This window comes from Phocoena phocoena, chromosome 6 (genome assembly GCF_963924675.1).
Source record: "Phocoena phocoena chromosome 6, mPhoPho1.1, whole genome shotgun sequence".
NCBI lineage: Eukaryota > Metazoa > Chordata > Mammalia > Artiodactyla > Phocoenidae > Phocoena > Phocoena phocoena.
Window position 1 is genome coordinate 72,618,826 of NC_089224.1, and position 21,589 is coordinate 72,640,414.

The following is a 21,589-nucleotide window of genomic DNA, read 5'->3' on the forward strand; positions in this document are numbered from 1 at the left end:
TATCAAATTTAATTTTTTTAACCAGTATGTGGAGATATTGTATAACATTATAGACTTATTTAAAGCTATTTATAGGAGATACATTTTAATGTAAAATAATGTTTTACAGTATAGCACTTTTCAGCTGTACTCAGTGATTCATTTTATGTCTGTATAGTATATTGACTCGAAAAAAAATTCAGAGCAAAGTATATTGAAGGCTGCCAGTACAAAGAATTATCCATAAATGAAAAGTTCACGCTCTACATTGGAACATTACAGTAGAAAAAACAATAAGTGATACTCCATGTACCTATATCATTCACTGATTGGTCACTACCACAATGGATCAATAAGTTTGTCTAACTGTACAGCTTACCTTTATTAGATGTTTACTGATGTTTATTTCTTGTTTGTTTCCCCAGACGTTATGTGAACGTCTAGACAGCAGTTACTCATATACAAATTATTGCTTAAAAGTGAAGGCATTCATTTTGTGTAGCAGAATTAAAACAGAGCAAGATATGTCAACATTCCAGTATCTCTAGGAAATCCTTGTTAACCTCACATTGATGGATTAAAAATTTCTTTGCAATTGTATTTAAACAAATATATTTAAATACAGTTCATTTTTTCCTATATTTTCTTATATCATGCTGTGTTGGTAAATTCATATTATTTGTATAATTTTAATGAAAATGTATTCATTAACAGTGAGCTACAACCGTAGAGGTCAGAACTTACAGTAAATGATGTTTTGGTCAGACATACAAGCTTAGACTAAGTTGAAGGATGAAGGTGAGCCAACAATCATAGTTGGATTCTGTTTCTGTTATGTACATTTTTATGATTATTTTCCTTAATATGACATTTAGGAATGAAGTTTACCTAACTTGTTAAAATAAAAGTTATTTGAAAATTTCAATTTTATTTTTTAATAATTTTTCTTTTTAGGAGCTGTAGCCCTGAAGAATCTTGAAATTAAAGAAAATGCCCTGGTAGGTTTTGACTATAAAAATTGTTGTATTAGTGCAGTTAGCTGCATAGACTTCTTCCTGATTTACTTTAACATCTTAAATTATTTAAGTTTGAGAAAAATTTTAAAAAGTAATTTTTGTAAAATGTGAATTTTGCAAAATGGACTTTTAATCTCCTTAAAAGTACAAACTGACAGTGTAATTTTCCCCATTAAAAATATTTCTAAAATTTATCTCTTCCTATATGGTTTCATTTTAGATTGTTAATTTACCTCTCCAATCATCTTCAGGTTTTTTTTCCCCTAATACCATTTTAATCATTTTTTACTGTAGAATACAGTGGCGTGAATTACAGTGTTGTACAACTGTCATCAGTATGTATTTCTAAAACATTTTTGATACTCCAAGGGGAACCCTGTAACCAGTAAGAAATACCTAACTCCCCATTCCCTCTCTCCATATACCTTGCTAACTTCTACTTTTGTCTGTCTTAATTTGCCTATTCCAGGTACCTCATGTAAATAGAATAATGCTATGTTTGTCATTTTGTGTCTAGTTTACTTAGCATAATTCCTTCAAGGTTCATCCATGTTGTAGCATTTATCAGAAAATCACTCCTTTATCTGGCTGAAAAATGTATGTATATGCCACATTTTGTCCATTTATCTGTTGTTGGACACTTGGGTTGTTTCTGCCTTTTGTCTCTTGTGAATAATGCTACAATGAACATTAGCATACATGTCCGTTCAAGTTCTTACCTTCAGTTCCTGTGTGTAAATACTTAGGAGTGAAATTGCTGGATTATTTGGTTATTTTATGTTTAGCCTTTTCAGGAGCTGCCACACTGTTTTCCATAGCAGTTGAACCATTTTACACAGGCGTACCTTGGAGATTTTGCAGGTTCATTTCCAGTCCACTGCAATAAAGTGAATACTATTGCAATAAAGCAAGTCACATGAATTTTTCCCAGTGCATATAAAAATTATATTTACTCATACTGTATTCTCAAAAACAAGTTTACATACCTCAATTAATAAATAACGCTATTGGGAAAGTGGCGCTGATAGATTTGCTTAACACAGAATTGCCACAACCTTCAATTGGTTAAAAACAAACAAATAAACAAACAACCCCCCCACCCCCCGCAGTATCTGGGAAGCACAACAAAGCAAAGTACAATAAAATGAGGTATGCCTAAATTCCCACCAGCATTAATTTGTCCACATCCATGACAACATTTATTTTCTGGTTTTTGATAACAGCCATCCCAGTGGGAATGAAGTGGTATATCATTTTGGTTTTCCTTTGCACTTCTCTAGTGACTGTTGAGGCTGAACATCTTTTCATGTGCTTATTGGCCATTTTTTTTTTTTTTAATTATTTATTTATTTATTTATTTATTTATTTATGGCTGTGTTGGGTCCTCGTTTCTGTGTGAGGGCCTTCTCTAGTTGCGGCAAGCGGGGGCCACTCTTCATCGCGGTGCGCGGGCCTCTCACTATTGCGGCCTCTCTTGTTGCAGAGCACAGGCTCCAGACGCGCAGGCTCAGTAGTTATGGCTCACGGGCCTAGCTGCTCCGTGGCATGTGGGATCTTCCCAGACTGGGTCTCGAACCCATGACCCCTGCATTGGCAGGCAGATTCTCAACCACTGCGCCACCAGGGAAGCCCTTATTGGCCATTTTTATATGTTCTTTGGAGAAATGTCTACTGAAAAGCATTGCTGATTTTTTAATCAAGTTTTTTTTTGGTCTAGTTTCGGTTCTTTATATATTTTGGTTATTTCCCCTTATCAGAAGATATGATTTGCAAATACTTTCTCCCATTTTGTGGGTTGTCTTATGCCTCTGTTAACAGTGTTATGTACAACATTTTTTTATGCAAAAAAATTTAATTTTGATGAAATTGACTTTATCATTTAATTGTTGTTGTTGCCTGTGCCTTTCATGTCATATCCAAGAAATCATTGCCCAATCCAGTGTCCAGAAGATTTTACCTTTTGTTTTCTTCTAAGGTTTTATAGTTCTAGCTCTTATGTTAGGTATTTGGTTCATTCTGAGTTAATTTTTGTATATGGCATAAGATAAGGGTCCAACTGCATTCTTTTGCAAGTGGATATCCAGCTTTCCCAGCACCATTTATCGAAAAGGTTGTCCTTTCCCAGTTGAATGGGGAGAAATTTATTTGAAGATGTTTTTTGCAAAGTGTTTAATCTCCTCACAAATACAAACTGACAGTGGAATTTTCCACTTTCTTTTTCCTTTTTTCAAGCAGTGTAAAAGCTGTAGTGATTCTGGTAGGGGTAACTTAGGGGTCAGTATTGCTGTAGAACTTTTTTGTAGTTATTTTAAGGTGATCAGTCTCTGAATTTTATGGATTTGAAGATAATATTGCAATTATAACTGTTGAGGGTAAAGAGAAGGTATAAGTTAACTTAAATCCCTTAAGTAATTTTGGGAAGAAACAAATAGTCATCTGTTTTGTTGAACTGTATATGTACTAATATTTTACATATGTGTATTTTTTGTAGAGTCAACTGGATGTACCGTTTAAAATTAAAGTTGGCCATATAGGTAAGCTATCCTTAGTATTTGAATGTCCTTCTTGTTGGACATGCAACCAGAATAATATGTCTAATATCTCTATAATGTGATATTTATAATGTTTCTGAGAACAAATTAAAAGCATTATGTGTTTTCATCTACGTAGAGCTTAGTTGTGTAACTTTAAAATGTTGTCCATGAATCCCTTCTTTAGTACTGGTGAAATTATGCATATTGTTAAGTGTTAAAATGAGTTGAGATCAAAGCATTAAATCTAATAGCATGATTGTCTCAGTTTCTTAGGTTTCTGACTAGTTATCCTTGCTGTATTCCGATTGGCCATGAATATGTGGTATAAGGAGTAGGGTCTGGATCATCCAGGCAGTATGGCTAGGAACCAATCAAAAACCTAGTTTCTGCTCTGGAAGTTTTCTAGTTTTCTAGGAAACACTGTGCTATCTTTCTTGTTTTGTATTATTTTTCCAGTTTTTGTAGTTTACATATTAAATGTATTGGTTGAACAGAAATAATTGATAAAAATATGATGTTTTAATGTGTTTAATAAAGACATGTATGTTTGGTTTCTTAAATTATTTTGGTTTATTTAACTTTATTGTTTAAACTTTATTGGTTTAAGTATTGTGCAAGATGATAGTGTTATTATTTGTGACTTGGAAGTTTTTTATACAGATAATTTGTGTAGTAGAATTTATATAATGTTATTGCAGTGTTTTAGTGTCACTTGGGGAACAAGGTGTTCTGAAAGCTTATATAAATTACATGATGAATGTCTCCACAATTTTGTGCTCTTATAGTTGTTATTAGACTGTATGCCAAAGAGAGTTTTTATCATTTACATTTACATTGCTGAGACTCAAATTCTGTTTCCCTCCTTTCTCCCACCCCCACAATTTAAAGACTATTTAGTATAGATAAGACGGGAAAAATGTCACCCACCTAATATATTTATTTCCACCTACTATATTTACTTTTGCAGATTTTTAAATGATTGTTTACATGTGAACATTTTGACTTCCTATAATCATGGTATATGTATGATTTTATATTCTATTTTTAAGTTAATATTTAATAAAGATTGCTCATAATCCATGTTAATTTGACCTCCCTTATTTCTTAAGGTAGTGTAATAATCCATTGAATGCATATTTGGACAATGTAATCTTATATTTCTATTGGTACAAAAATATTACAGTAAACATTTTCACATACCTTTTGAAAATATTCTAAAAGTCGTTGAATTTTATAACTATATTCATTGTAAATCAGTGTATATAAATTTAACATCAATTCAAGAAAAATTAAAAAAAAATATATAAGGGCAGTAAATTGACCTGCTTTCATTTAGAACCTACCTTCTTTCCTTTCTCTCTTTTCTTTTTTGACCATGTGTAAAAATGATGATAAGGTAATTTTCAGTGTTAATATAAGGTGGTAGAAGGTACACTGCGCTAATACCTAATACATAAGATAATCTTGAGAATCATTTAAGGTGTCGTTTGCATATCTCTATCATAGAACCTGACATTTTTTAATATCATTATTATTTATTTTTCTTCTAAACAGTAGGTTTTTTCAGAAATGGATTTAATTTTAAAATTTTATTTTAATTTTATTGTATCCTCACTTAGCACAATACTTGGCATATAGTAGGAACACAATTTGTTGAAGGAAAGAAGTACACATTTCCAAATGAGTGGTACAGTAGTACAGCCAGTTTTATAAGAACGTATTGTCAACCCCCTTGCCGTTAATGGGGGTTGTTAATCTTACTGATCTTTCAAAGTTTTCCTCATTAAGCATGCAGAATTACATACATATCAAATATAAATACTCATGTATTTTCAAAGTAATTGTTTTCACGTGGAAGATTTTTGAAATTACCTTCGTTTATATTTTTATGAATTTTCTAAATTTTCTATAAGAAGCCTGCACTTCATAAGGAGAGGAAAAAACAAGTTTGGCTTTAAAAAGAAAAAAAAAACCTTAATGGTAAAAATGGTACATTGTTAGTTTTATATGTGTTTCTTTGCATACTTAATGCTATTGTGGCACTGTTCTATGTCCTTTTATTCACTTACATTTTTGGATTATTAATGTGTGTATATGTGTGTAAGCAGTCTGCTTGATACATTTATAAGTAAACTGTCAAATTCATCACAATTATCTTTCCCAATTTGCTCACTTCATTTTGGTTATATTTTGGATAGTATGGAAATTTGAAATGGTCACTGTCTTCTCTGATTTTTTTTTTTTTTTTTTTTTTTTTTTCCGCGGTACGCGGGCCTCTCACTGCTGCGGAGCACAGGCTCCGGACGCGCAGGCTCAGCCGCTCCGCGGCATGTGGGATCCTCCCAGACCGGGGCACAAACCCGTGTCCCCAGCATCGGCAGGCAGACTCTCAACCACTGTGCCACCAGGGAAGCCCCTCTTCTCTGATTTTAAAACTTAGAAAGTTATTCCTCTTTTAGAAATCAGATACTTTGTTTTTTTCTGAATTGACTTAGTATGAAGAAATCTTTTTCTCAATTTGGGGTTTTTAAAAACATGGATTTTGGGGGTTATGTAATGTGACATGTCTAGGTATGTATTACTAACCAGTTAATGCAACACTGGTGTATTTAAGAAGTCTTTCCCTTCCGCAGTCATGACAACTATTTCTAAATCTAGAGATTCATACTTTGTAAAAAAATTTTAAAATATTGAAAAAAACTATTACAGAAATTTTGTAAATACATAAAACTAGAATTAATAGTATAATCAGCCCCTTACATAGTATTTTTTAGTTCAAGAAATCTAATGCTTTTTAAAATACTTTGCTATTGGGTTGTAAAATATTTTCGTTAGTTGGAATGATTTTCTAATATTGCCTAGGATCCTTGATTATTACCATAGAAATTTGTTAGTACATACACTTATGATAATCATACTTATGTATATACTATATATATACCATGTAATATATATGTAAAATCTGTATATAAAAAATACACATATAAAGTATGTAACCTACCTTTTTAAAGTATGAGAAAAATATTTCTTAGAGATTTTGAGTAAGAATTGGGGAAAATCAATATTATAATATCAAGGGTTGTTGATTAATGGAAGAATAATATTGGTATGTTTGTGGTACATATCACCAGAAATAGAAATTTGTAAATGTTTAGAATATGGCTTAGTAGATTTTCCAACAGTACTAGTACAAATAATTTCAAATTGTCACTGTAAAGGCCTTTTGTTTATGGTTGTAAAATAGCTTTCTACAAAGTTAATGAGATCATAAGGTCAAAGGCTACTTTGTTATCTCTTTTAATGCCTGACAGAAAATAAGCTGATAGTAAATCTAGGTTGAAAGAATAATATTTTTTGTCTTTTTTTTTCATGTAGGTAATCTTAGTCTTCTAATTCCATGGAAAAACCTTTATACCCAACCAGTTGAAGCTCTATTGGAAGACATTTATTTACTCATAGTGCCTTCTTCTAGTAAGTCAAATTTTAAACATTATCATTTCAGTTACTCTTTTTTGTGCATGGAAAAATCTTTATATTTGATAATTATGTTTGTTCAAATAATTCTGGTGAGTTTTTGGAGATTTTTTTAATATTTAAATTTGGTATTTGATAATACAACATAAATTGGTTTTTACTCTAATTTTTGCAGACTTTGAATTAGTGATTATTTTCTAGGATATTTTTTGGAATGAGTAAATTTAAGGTAATTATGATTCTTCCTTTTTTACACTTCCTGTAGGAATAAAATATGATCCTTTAAAAGAAGAAAAACAACTCTTTGAAGCAAAGCAACAGGAACTGAAAAGGATAGAAGAAGCAAAACGGAAAGTAGCTGATCAAGGTAAAAACAAATAAGAATGGTAATAAGAAAAGCGGAAAAGACCTAAATATTTATCACATTAGAGTATTATTTTCTTCTGGAAGCACTGAGATTACTTTAAAAATATGACAGAATCTTATTACATGAGGAATTTTAATGTGGTTTCTATGTTTTATCATGTTTACAGAAATTTTACCTTATAGAAATTTACCTTAGTGCAAATAAGATCCCTAGCTTATAAGAGTAAGGTTAGATTTTAACTATAGTAATTAATTTCATCAAGTATATTTTCTTACCTTTCTTGTCTTCTCTTTCTTATTCCACTTGTATCAATTCTTCACCTTTTGGAGTTACTTAGTCTCTTGATATATTTTCCCAAATCTGTTTACCCTCTGGCTCACATCCATCCCTATTCAGCCTAGACCAAAATGGTCCATTACTTCAATCCACTTCTTTTGTCAGTGACAGAGATGTCCTGCAGAAATCTAATCCCTTTCCATTTATGCTAGTGATAGCAATGGTGTCACCATCAACACCTACGCTCTATACCCTGACTCTTAACTTCTCCTTCTAGTGAATCTTTCTCTTTGGCATATAAATATAATGTTGCCTCCCTTATCTTTAAACATAAAGTCATTTTCCTAACCTTGTCATCTGCTTACCTTATGCTCCTCTGTCCTTCATTTGATAGCTAAGCATCTTAAAAGAAATATATGTGTACTGATCAAAATATCCTTGCCATGCATTTATTTTTTTAAATTAAAAAATGCAATAATAAACAGTTTACCTGACAAACAGGTAAAAGAACATTAAAGGAGATTTAACACATTTCCTGGCAACACTTCTTGTAAGTATGTTTTTCTCTCTGTTGTCATTCATTCCTACCCCCATCCTCTTTAAAAAAAAAAAAAAATTTTTTTGTGGCATACATATAACAAAATTTACCACCTTAACTACTTTTAAGTGTACAGTTCAGTGGTATTAAGTAGTTATTGTATTGCAACCATCACCACCATATCTCTTCATATCTCTTTCATCTTGTAAAATTGAAACTTTACACCCAATAAACAATAACCCACCCATTCTTCCCCCCTTACCCCCAGACGCTGGCAACCACAATTCTACTTTTTGTCTCTATGATTTTGACTATTCTCAGTACTCATGTAAGTGGAATCATGCAGTATTCGTGTTTTTTCAAGTGGTTCATTTCACTTAGCATTATGTCTTCAAGGTTCATCCATGTTGTAGCATATGTTGGAATTCCCTTTTTAAGGCTGAATAATGTTCCGTTTTATGTATATACCACATTTTGCTTATCCATTCATCCATCAGTGGACACTTGGGTTGCTTCTGTGCTTCAGCCATTGTGAATAATGCTGCTCTGAACATGGGTGTACAAATATCCCTTTGAGACACTACTTTTAATTCTTTTGGGTATAGACCCAGATGTGGAGTTGTTGCATCAGACGGTAATTGTACTCTTATTTTTAATTTTTGGAGGAAATGCCATAATGTTTTCTACAGGGACTTGTACCATTTTATAATCCCACAAGCAGTGCACAGGGGTTCCATTTCCTTCACATCCTCACCAACATCTGTTGTTTTCTATATTTTTGATAATAGGGTCCTAATGGGATGAAGTGGTATCTCATGTAGTTTTGATTTGCATTTCTGTAAAAATTAGTATTTTAGCATCTTTTCATGTGCTTATTGACCATTTGTATGTTATCTTTGGAGAAATGTCTGTTCAAGTCTTTTGCCCATCATTTAATTGTTTTTTTTGTTGTTATTGTTGAATAGTAGGAGTTCTTTATATAATTGAATGTTAATCCATTATTAGATATATGATTTGCAAGTTATCTTCCATTCTCTGGGTAGCCTCTTTACTCTGTTGATAGCGTCCTATGATGTACAAGATTTAAAAATTTTCATGAAGTCCAATTTGTCTACTTTTTCTTTTGTTTCTGTGCCTTTGGTGTCATATGCAAGAACTCCTGCCAAATCCAATTGGCATCTTCATTTATGGGCATCTAGGATCAGATTTCTTCCTCTGTCATGTTGTCTACTTTCCAGCTTCTAAATTTTTGAGGTTCTCTCTTATTCATTCTTTCTTCTACACTCTTTTTCTTTTGGTCTTGGAGATTTATCCATTTTCCCCCTTTACTTTTGCCTTTACTTTTACTGAGGAATAGAAAAATAGATGCAACTCATGTTTAATCAGAAGTCCCTCTTATTTATACTTAAATCTAAAATATAAATAACCATGCTTAAATTACATCAGTTATACCTTACTGTTATCAGGTAGAAGTTTGAACTCTTCAACAGGATACATAAAAGTTCTTATGATTTGAATCCTGTCTACCTTTCCAGCCTCATTACTGGCCCCATCCCTTTCATATCTTCTCTGTTCTTTGTTCCAGCTATACTGACCTGTGTAGTTTACTGAATGTACCAACTTCTCTGTGATTATATCTCATTTCTGACTTTATCCAGTATACTTTTGAGAGTTGTCAGCATTAGGATGATAGTTCAGGCTATAAGGTGTGAATGAGATTCCCTGCAGCAACAGTGCAGAATGAGAAGAGAAACATTTCTGGGACTGAGCCTGCCGTAAGGAAATCCAACATTTAAGGATTGTATAGAGGAGGAAAACAGCCAAAAAAAAAAAAAAAAAAAAAAAAAAAACGAGATCAAGAAAGAGCAGTTAGATAAGGAGAAAGAAATTTGGAGATTATATCTCCATGGGAAAAGAGTGTTTTAGGAAGCAAAGAATATGTCAGATCCTGCTGAGATATCAGGTAAATTGAGGATTAAGAAATAATTATTTTATGTATGACATGGAGGTCATTGGTCATCTTAAAAAAAAGCTGTTTTGATTGAGTGATGATTGCAGAAAATAAGCTTCTAATTTTTCCATAGTTGTAAGGTCATTTGCTAAGAGTAAAGAGAGCAGTGGAAGGGTTGTTGGACCTTTGAAGAGTATCAAAAAGAATTTTGTAATAGTTATTCTGGACAGTGTGAACAAGTTGACTGGAGAAATGTAGTAAGGTTGCTGGTGAGTTGAAGTTGGTAATGATTAACTTACAGTAGCTGCAATCTGTTCTGTTGTAATTTTTCTCCTCCAATACTCACCTGGCAAGGCATGCACATTTATATAAAAAGTAGACTGTTGGTTTTATGCAGGGTTGGAGCTTTATTGACAGAGGAAAAGGAGAAAAAAGAGAGCACAGAGTTTAAAGTGTTAGTGAAATAATTTATTATGGAATCAGAGCCAGATAAGGAAGTCAGAAAGAAACTAGTGGGTAGGGAAAGAAAGATTTAGCATTTAATTGAATGACTGAATAAATTTATAGAGCAGAGGATTTTATTAGGTAGTGGTGGGATTCATTCAGCATTTAAAATAAAATGTTCTGTCTTCAAAGAGTTTATATTCTACTTTGCACTTTTTAATTCTAAAGTCCTTTTCAATATATTCAAATATATTCACTTATCTCTTGTTCACTCACACTTGTCTTTGATGTACATGTGATATCTTCATCAACTTTTTATTTGAGACCTTCTGGGTCAGCTGAATTAGAGAGTAGTAGGTCATTAGAGGAAAAGATAAACAATATGTAGATACAGGTGGAATAGGACTAGAAATAGGAAAGGAGATCACCTTCATTGGCATTTTCAAGTGGGGTCAAAAACGTTAGTAATTAGTGATTATCACAGGCATATTAAAAAAGAAATTACGAACCTCAATTCTTTATATTTCCCTGAAAAGTATTGAAGAGATAGTTAATCTCATTTTGGAAAATAAAACAAATGATGAACTTCCTTCATCCTTGCTTAAAAGGAGAGAGGGAAAGGATCTTATATCTTCCTATTTTGTATTCATTGGGGAAGGAGCACATTCAGCTGTTTTATACTTCTAACCACAGACAACTTATGATGATAGCATAAATTTTAGCAGAGATTCATTCTTTGCTACTGTTTCTGGCTCTTCTAATATAAGCCTGTTATATTCTTACCTAATAATCTTTATTGTTTTCTATGTCCTTATATACTCAGGTATAGCTAACAGAAATTATAAAATTTGATGACAGTAAATTCTACATATTTGGCTTTAGTTTGATTGGATAAGAAAGTGGCTTTTGAAAACTGTGTGCATTTAGTCACCTGTGAAAGCCTTTTGGTATGTAAGACTTCTGGCAAGCAGGCTTTTAGTGTTCTGTTTACAAATACAGATATATTTCTTTAACAAGGTAACAGTTATGTTACCTCAATAAGTGTATACACATAGAGTGTATTTTTCATTCAAATCAAAAATGGATATTTGCAATTGTAGAAAAACATCGGGTGGAGAAACAGGACACTTTTACAGAAAAATTAATTACTCAGATCATAAAAAATCTTCAAGTGAAAATTTCCAACATCCATATTCGCTATGAAGATGATGTAAGTATTTTAATAGGTGATAATGGTTTATATTTATTTTACTGTTTGTTGACACCTGCTCTGTAGTGGTCAACTTATGAGATGCTGGGAAGTGGAGGGATATAGAGCTGAAGATGACATTATCTTTATTTTTTATAATTATAGTTGTAATTTGCAGTCCTTAGTGCCTTGATTACACTTTCCTAAAATGTTCGAACATCAGATAATGAAGGTAAATGCCTTGCTTATATTATAATCACCTTTGATAAATGGGAGTTATGAATTTCGCAGTTATATATTTTTAAAATACTTTAAATTATACTGTGTTTTCTTCCTGGAAAGAGCAATGGTCTAGGAATCATTAGAGCTAGACTTAACTAATTGTTTGATGTCAAATAGATCATGTATTCTCTCAAACACATAATCATTGGCTTCTCATAGTTCTGTTGTGAGGGTCAATCACTTTTTTTATAAACTTCTTTTTTTGCAGACTGAAAAACATTATGCAGATGTATTATTGTACTACACTAATACATTGATACTTAATATTTTAATTAGTATTAGGAAAAATACAGGAATAAAAATTATTCCAGAAAGTCGGAAAATGTTTCTGAAGGTTCAAAATAGCATACTTCCCAGAAAGTGAAGTTCTTCTATAATATGAATTTTATACAACTACTAAAAATCTGAGTAAAATTTACTCTGTTTTCCTCTTTAGGTCACAAATCGAGACAACCCACTGTCATTTGGTATTTCCCTTCAAAATCTCAGCATGCAGGTACTTTGTTTAAAAAGAAATTCAACCATATTTAATTTTGCAGTATAGTTAATTAAATTAGTAATTACTGTTAATATATGCCAGCATCAGGAGTAGGTATCTATAAAGAAGTGGTACAGGAAATGCATAGACTGGATTGGGACTGAGGGTAGGTAGTTTTACAGTTCAAAGAATGGTTGACAATCAAATTTAGTTTCAAATGTGAGAGCCTATTATTTGCCAGTTATGATATTTGATACTTATTTTCTTTAAAAATCCATTCTGAATTTTAAATGCATAGTACAAAATAAAAGTAATGTTCATTTCAGAATCTTTGATAAGTCATGAAAAGCCTAAAGAAACAAATCATTTTATCATCACTATTGTTAATAATCGTGGCATATTTTCTTCCTGTCTGATTTTTCAAATTGAAAAATTTTAAAAGTATAGGAGCACATAGAGAATTATGAAACATTTGCTCATATCTAGAAGGCATGATTGTTGAATTTGTCATTTAGATTAAGTTTTAAATACTTTTAAAGAATAAGCTGTTATGAATAAATTCCTTTTGTATTCCACTCCACTCTTCTCTCCTACCCAAGAGATAAACATCCTAAGTTTTTAAACTTTATATAATATATCCATTAAAACTGTATAATATTTGGTAGATTTTTAAAAGTTTACATAAATATGTGATTCTTCTGTAAGTTCCCTTTTTTCTCTACACATTGTTTGTGACGTGTATTTATTGCCACGTGTAGTTCAGTTGATCCAGTTCAACTACTCTATAGTATTTCATTATATTCTTTTATTTGTTATGTTCATTAAGCTTTTGTGTATGATTTGTTTTTAAAACTTGGATCCACCTCAAGCAGAAAGAGAAAAAAGAAAAGTCAAGTGAAAAGTTATTCAATAAAGTTGGGTGAGGTAAACTGTCAAATGCTACTGTTAACGCTGAAAAATAAGGGTGGAGAATTAGCCATTGGATTTGGCAATGTGAAGGTGATTGGTAACTGTGTCAGCAGTGGTTTTCACCACTGGTTTTGGAGGTCCTTGGAAACTTGTCCCCCAGCCCAGACATATTAAATTAGAAACTCAGGTTGGGACCCAGCAATCTAGTTTAAAAAGCCTTCCAGGTGATCCTAATTGTGTGAAAACTTTGAGCAACACTGTTCTAGTCCATTTAGTTCTCTAGAAAAAAAAAGAAAACCGTCTTTTTAACATAAGCTTCAGATATCAGTTTATTCCCCTCAGCGACTTTTTATTGCTATTAGAATAAAGTCCATAGGTTTGTCTTAAAATAGTTTATAATCCTTTTGTAATCTGTCCCCAGGTAAGATACCTAACTTTACCTCTTTCCGTTGTTTTGAATATGTTCTTGGGCCATATTGGGCTATTTCACTTCTTTGAACATGTCATATATTCAAATATCTTCCTACCGCGAATCATATTCCCTACTGAAGTTAGAATTGATAATTTCTATTAATGAGTCACTTATTAGGTTAGATATCACTTTTGCCATCACCTCCCTGAGATTGAGGCTCCCACTATGTTCTCCCTGAGTACTGTGTATTTAAGCTCCATAATGGCATTTACCTGTTTGTAATTTGTTTACTAGTTTGCTTTTCCACCAAGCAATGAGATCCTTGAATGCAGAATATTCAGTTAATATTCTTTGACTGAACGTTATTATTATTATTTTTTAAAATTTATTTATTTTATTTTTGGCTGCATTGGGTCTTCGTTGCTGCCTGTGGGTTTTTTTTTTCTCTAGCTGCGGCAAGCGGGAGCTACTCTTCTTTGTGGTGCGTGGGCTTCTCACTGCGGTGGCTTCTCTTGTTGTGGAGCACGGGCTCTAGGCACGCAGGCTTTAGTAGTTGTGGCACACGGGCTCAGTAGTTGTGGCTGGTGGGCTCTAGAGCACAGGCTCAGTAGTTGTGGTGCGTGGGCTTAGTTGCTCTGCGGCATGTGGGATCTTCCCGGACCAGGGCTCGAACCTGTGTCCCCTGCATTGTCAGGCGGATTCTTAACCACTGCGCCACCAGGGAAGCCCCTGAATGTTGTTTTCAAGGACATTTTAATGGAAACTTGGTCTAGGGCATGATAGATTCTATTTATCACTCTGCCATTTCACATGCAAGTGACAGTTTTTTACTGCTTTTTATTTTCCTTTTCAGACAACTGATCAATACTGGATTCCATGTTTACATGATGAAACTGAGAAACTATTTCGTAAGGTAAAATAAATATGTTTTTTCAACCCATGGGCTTGACAAAAGATACTTTTAATTAGGAAGGCAAATGATAATATATAGATAAGGATTTTTGTGAATTGTGTTTACTTGCTTAACTGTTATATGACCAAATATTTGAGATTCAGAAAAACGCATATGTTAAAGAATCTTCAGTGAAAATGAGGCTTATAATAAAATTGATTTATTTTCAGTTAATCCTATTGGATAACCTTTTTGCCTATTGGAATGTGAAGTCTCAGATGTTTTATCTTAGTAATTATGATGAATCATTGGTGAGTAAATTTTTTTGATATATGCATATACACTTTTGTTGGTATCATATTTTGCATAAGGTTTTATTCATTGTCATTTATCTGACATACTGTAGTCAGTTGTCCTTTTTTTCCTTAGGCAAAATCCATTAGCGGAAATAGGTGAATATATATGTGTCTGTACAGAAACATATAAATACATGCCTTTTTTGTATAATTGACATGCAGCATTTATTAGTTACATGTATGCAACATAATGTTTTGATATTTGTAAATATTGCAAAATGATCACCACAGTAAGTCTAGTTAACATCCATCACCATACACAGTTACACAGTTTCTTTTCTTGTGATGAGAACTTTTAAGATTTACTCTTAGCAACTTTCAAATATGCAATACAGTATTATTAACTACAGTCGCCTGTTGTACATTACATCCACCTGACATAATAATTATTTTATAACTGAAGTTTGGACCTTTTGACTCCTTTCATCAATTTTGCCCATCCCCACTCCCCACCTGTGGCAACCACCAGTGTGTTCTCTGTATCTCTGAGTTTGTCTTTTTTTCCTAAATTGCACATGAAGTGAGATAATACAGTATTTGTTTTTCTCTGAGCTATTTCATGGTCCATTTGTGTTGTCACAGATGACACAATTTCATTCTTTTTTATGGCTGAGTGATATTCCATTGTGTGTGTGTAAAACATTTTCTTCATTCACCTTTTGAAGGACATTTAGGTTGTTTCCATATCTTGGCTATTATAAATAATGCTGCAGTGAACATGGTACAGATATGTTTTCAAGTTAGTGCTTTTGTTTTCTTCAGGAAAATACTCAGAAGTGGAACTATTGGATCACATGGTAGTTCTATTTTTAATTTTTCGAGGCTCCGCTATTGTTTTCCATGGTGTCTGCACCAATTCGCATCCCACCACCAGAGCAGAAGGGTTCTCTTTTCTTCACATTCTCACCAACATTTGTTATTTTTTGTCTTTTTGAAAATAGGCATTCTAACAAGTATGAGGTGGTATCTCTTTGTGGTTTTGATTTGCATTTCTCTAATGATTAGTGTTGTTGAGCATCTTTTAATGTACCTGTTAGCCATCTGTATTTCTTCTTTGAAAAATGTCTTTTCAGGTATTCTGCCCATTTTTTAATTGGATGGTTTATTTTTTTGCTTTTGAGTTATATGGGTTCATTATATATTTCAGATATTAACCCCTTATCAGGTATATGATTTGCATATATTTTCTTTCATTCATAAGGTTCCCTTTTCATGTAATTGATGGTTTCCTTTGCTGTGCAGAAGCCTTTAATTTGGTGTAGTCATATTTGTTTATTTTTGCTTTTGTTGCCTTTGTTTTTGTTGTCCAGTCCAAAAAATCATCACCAAAACAGATGTCAAGGAAATTACCACCTGTTTTCTTCTAGGGATTTTTATGGTTTCAGGTCTTATGTTCAAGTCTTTAATCCATTTTGAGTTATTTTCATTTATCATGTAAGGTAGTAGTGCAATTTCATTCTTTCGCATATGGCTGTCAAGTTTTCCCAACACCATTTATTGAAGAGACTGTCGTTTCCCCATTGTATATTCTTGGCTTCTTTGTTATAAATGAACTGACCATATATGCATGGGATTTCTGGGTTGTCTGTTCTATTCTGTTGATCTGTATCTGTTTTTATGCCAGTACCATATTGTTTTGATTACTAAAGCTTTGTAATTTAGAAATCAGGGAGCATGACGCCTCCAGCTTTGTTCTTCTTTCTCAAGATTGCTTTGGCTATTTGGGTTCCTTTGTGGTTCCATACAAATTTTAGTATTGTTTTTTCTATTTCTGTGAAGAAAGCAGTTGGTATTTTGATGGTGATGGCATTGAATCTGTAGATTGCTTTGGGTAATATGGACATTTTAACAATGATAATTATTCAAATCCATGAGCATGGAATGTCTTTCCATCAGTTATTGTCCTTTTCATTTTCTTTCCTCAGTGCCTTATCATTTGCAGGGTACAAGTCTTTCACCATGGTGAAATTTATTGTTACATTTTGATGCAATTGTAAATGGAATTTTTTTCTTAATTTCTCTTTCAGATAGTTTGTTATTAGTATATAGAAACACCTCAGTTTTCCATATATTGATTTTTATATCCTGCAACTTTAATTCATTTAGTATTAGTTTTAACAGTTTTTGGTGGAATCTTTAGGGTTTTCTATTTATATTATTATGTCATCTGCAAATAGTGACAGTTTTACTTCTTCCTTTCCAATTTGTATGCCTTTATTTTTCTTACCTAATTTCTCTGGCTAGGACTTCTAATATTCTGTTGAATAAAAGTGGTGAAAGTGGGCTTCTTTGTCTTGTTCCCGATATTAGAGGAGAAGCTTTCAGCTTTTCACCCTTGAGTATGATGATAGCTGTGGGCTTTTCATCTATGGCCTTCATATGTTGAGATACATTAACTCTGTACCCACTTTGTTGAGAGTTTTTTTCATAAATAGATGTTGAATTCTGTCAAATTTTGTGTATTTGCTTGTACACATATATGTAAACACACATATCCTAAAAATTTCTAGAGCAGTCTTATATAATAGTAGTTTAATGAGATAGTGTCTAACCATTTTAATATTTTCTTAGCTAAGTTCTGCTAAGTTTGAGTTATTTTTTAAATTGCTTTTAGGCATTTTTCTTTTGCATATAATAGGATTTTGTAGAATAAAGGTATATTGACACGAATATAAATAAAATCAATTTGTCTTTTAATAGGACAGCCTGAGGAATGGTATTGTTGATGAAAGTATTATTCCAAAAGGTTATGATTTTGGTAAGTACATCTCATAAAATAAATGTACAATTAAAGTAATCAGTATAAATTTTAAATGAATATTGTTGATGTCACTGATATTTCATGTTAATTTTCCCACAAAATTAAATATATTTATAATATATATGCAGAAACAAAACACTTTTCTGTGTCATGTGTGTTGATGATTCTCAAATCTGTCACTTCAAATTTGTCTTATTTCTCCTTTACCCTGCTGTTATTTCTGGCTGTTTCAGTCAGAGTCTGATGAAGAAAGAGAAACCACATACTAATTTGAGCAGGGAAAGTATTTATGAAGAATTACTAAATATAACAGGGGATTAGAGTAACAAGGGATTGGCTAGTAAAAAGTAAAGAGAATGCTAAAGAATATAAGAACAGTAGATAGAAGGAACAGCCCTTACCCTAGGACTTAGGTGGAGTGTCCAAAGAAGGGGGTCTACCTCCCTCAGCACTGAGATCTAGAACTTGTTGGAAAGGGTGTGGCCAAGGGTCACTAGGAGGCAGGAAAGTCTGTGGTGCCCTGCCAGTTAAACCTGTAAATTCTCATTCAGGAACTTTAGGGAAACAGACCCTTTAGGGAGCCTCATGGAGAGTTGTCTCCAGAAGGCACTCCACTCTAAAACTGCCTTAGCAGCGTACTGAGAGAATTTGCTGGCTGTTGGATGGTGCAAGCTGCCATGTACTGCAGGAGTCTGGTGCTGAAGAAATCTGTTGTGCTGGAGGACCTGGACACTGGAGAAGCCATTTTCTTTAGGAGCTGCGTGTTGCAGAACCATGGCACTGCAGGAGTCTGCTGAATGAGTACATTAGAACCAGGAAGCATAACTCCTTGCTCCTGCAGTATCTCTCCCGTGTCCTCTGCTGATAAAGATTAACATTATGCTAGCTGATAAAGAAAAACTATTTAAAGGACCCAAATCTAGGTTTTAGAGCAGGCAGGGAAGGGTGATCTGGAGGTTATGGGCAATCAGTTGATAACTGGCACACTTGCTGGAGGGGGAAGGATGAATGAAGGATTTCTTTTTGGTTTTGTTTTTTGTGTTTTTATTTAATGGGAGAGATAGCATCTTGTTTATAGACTAGGATTGGAATGATCCATAGAACATGAAAAATAAGAGAGAGAAGGGATTATTTCTGTATTGACATGGGTGAAAGGGGGTAGAATCTAGTGTACAAGTGGAATGCTTTGCCACAGGTAGGATCATGGTCAGTTTGTTTATAAGGTAGATTTCAATTATAGGAGAGAAGTCCGGGACTTCCCTGGTGGCACAGTGGTTAGGAATCCACCTGCCAATGCAGGGGACACGGGTTTTAGCCCTGGTCTGGGAGGATCCCACATTCCGCACAGCAACTAAGCCCATGTGCCACAACTACTGAGCCTGCACTCTAGAGCCCACAGGCCACAACTACTGAGCCCGTGCGCCTAGAGCCCGTGCTCTGCAACAAGAGAAGCTACCACAATAAGAAGCCCATGCATTGCAATGCAGAGTAGCCACTGGCTTGCTGCAACTAAAGCCTGCATGCAGCTACGAAGACCCAACACAGCCAGGAAGGAAGGAAGGGAGGGAGGGAGGAAGGAAGGAAGGAAGGAAGGAAGGAAGGAAGGAAGGAAGGAAGGAAGGAAGGAAGGAAGGAAGGGAGGAAGGAAGTCTTAGTGTTGGGTGAACAAGTAAATATGGTGATTGGAGTTAATGGGTTTTTTTTCTTCTGAACTCTTTTTTTTTTTTTAAACTATCTGAGGAATTAGAGGTTTTCAGATGGAGGAGGGGCTATGAGATGGCCATGTAGGGGAATGAGAGAATGAATTGATGAGAGCAGTATTACCAAAGTGCTGTTTAGACTAGCAATATCAGTATCACTTGGAAACATGTTAGAAATATAAATTCCAGGGCCCATCCCAGACATACTGAATCAGAACATCTGAGAGTGAAGCTTAGCAATCTATTTTTAACAAGCTGTCCTAGTGATTTTGATGAATACTACAGTTTGAGAACCACTGGGCCAGAGTAGGGTTTGGCTAGTTTTCTTTTTGCAAAGGGCCATGTAGTAAACAAACATTTTACATTTTATAGGTTATGTATAGTCTCTGTCACATATTTTTCTGTTTCTTTTAAACAACCCTTTAAAAGTATAAAAATCATTCCTGGGCTTCCCTGGTGGCGCAGTGGTTGAGAGTCCACCTGCCGACGCGGGGGATGCGGGTTCGTGCCCCGGTCCGGGAAGATCCCCCATGCTGCAGAGTGGCTGGGCCTGTGAGCCATGGCCACTGAGCCTGCGCGTCTGGAGCCTGTGCTCCGCAACGGGAGAGGCCACAAGAGTGAGAGGCCCACATACTGCAAAAAAAAAAAAAAAAAAATCATTCCTAGCTCACTTGCTATACAAAAACAGGCTGTGGTATAGGTTTGGCCTATCCCTGGACTAAAAGAATGTTGTGTGATTAGTCAACAACATTAAGTACCTACTTGAGATTTATGACATTAACGTGAGACCAATCAGTGTGATTTTGTTTTTTCCCAACCACATACAGCTGCGTAGGTATTGATGTGGAGTAAATAGAGGTGTGGAGTAAATAGAGTGGCTTTATTCAGAATTCGAGTTTTGCCTAGTAAGTATTAACGAAGTGAGAAGGGCCAAGGAGTTAAAGGGTGAATGCAAGGGAATGACTGAAATAACTGTCAATAGGGTAGGGAGAGAGCTGAGGACATGAAGCAGAAGTGAAAGACAGAGCAAAGATAAGAGGATCAATGAATGGTAGTTCCCTTAAGACTTGAGGTTTGGTATTGGATTACTAGAGAGATAGATGGTGGTGGTAGGAGAGTTGGATGCTTGAGCCTGAGTTTATTGAGAGGTTGAGGATATCGGTATGATAAGGTCTAGTGGATGAGGTGAGGGGGGAAGAGTCCAAGGAACTGAGAGGCTATGATATTGGAACGATCATTTGTATATTGAAATAATCCAGAAATTAGAGTTGCCAGGAGCTAAAATCTGAGAGAGATAGGAGAGGGTGAAGCCCAGGGGTGGATAAATTATTGTAACCAAGGAGGGTATAGTGGCTGGTATAGTCTTGTTTAACAAGAGTTAAAGCTGGAGGAGAGGAATAATTTTACTTTTCAAATACTGGTATTATTGCTTTATACATATACTTTCTAAACTTTCTCTTTCAATATCCTTCCATTTATTTACATATAAATTTTTCTCATTTTTAACTGTATGGTATTCTGTTGTATAGAGTAATGAATTTAACTGGTCCCCTATTGATGAATACCTTCTTGTTCTATTCAAATTAAAAGTATTTTGGGGGGCTTCCCTGGTGGCACAGTGGTTGAGAGTCCGCCTGCTGATGCATGGGCCACGGGTTCGTGCCCTGGTCTGGGAAGATCCCACATGCCGCGGAGCGGCTGGGCCCGTGAGCCATGGCCGCTGAGCCTGTGCGTCTGGAGCCTGTGCTCCGCAACGGGAGAGGCCGCAACAGTGAGAGGCCTGTGTATCGCAAAAAAAAAAAAAAGTATTTTTGAATTTAGTGCTATGCCCGAGGGATGATTAAAAGAAGAGGAATATATTATCTTTGTATACAAATTAGCTTATAATTTAGTGGTTGATATCTTTCTAGATTCTGCTATTACTGGTCTCCCTCTGCATTATTCTTATTCTTTTTGGCACTAAATACAAAGGGTTGAGAGAAATCTTAGATTATGAGTTGAGCCAAGAAGGTTATCTTGGATAAACTCTCA

General features: G+C 34.2%; 1 protein-coding gene across 4 annotated transcripts in view; it reads left to right on the plus strand.

Annotated features, from left to right (window-relative positions):
- VPS13A (vacuolar protein sorting 13 homolog A) overlaps nt 1-21,589 on the plus strand; it is a 231,975-nt gene that overhangs the window by 24,483 nt on the left and 185,903 nt on the right. For all 4 annotated transcript variants that reach the window (XM_065879497.1, XM_065879498.1, XM_065879499.1 and 1 more), the window contains exons 2-10: nt 934-977; nt 3,487-3,529; nt 6,905-7,000; nt 7,269-7,370; nt 11,680-11,789; nt 12,487-12,546; nt 14,703-14,762; nt 14,972-15,052; nt 17,798-17,855. In XM_065879497.1, the coding sequence (XP_065735569.1) occupies nt 934-977; nt 3,487-3,529; nt 6,905-7,000; nt 7,269-7,370; nt 11,680-11,789; nt 12,487-12,546; nt 14,703-14,762; nt 14,972-15,052; nt 17,798-17,855 (654 nt within the window). The remainder of the gene's footprint in view (nt 1-933; nt 978-3,486; nt 3,530-6,904; nt 7,001-7,268; nt 7,371-11,679; nt 11,790-12,486; nt 12,547-14,702; nt 14,763-14,971; nt 15,053-17,797; nt 17,856-21,589) is intronic.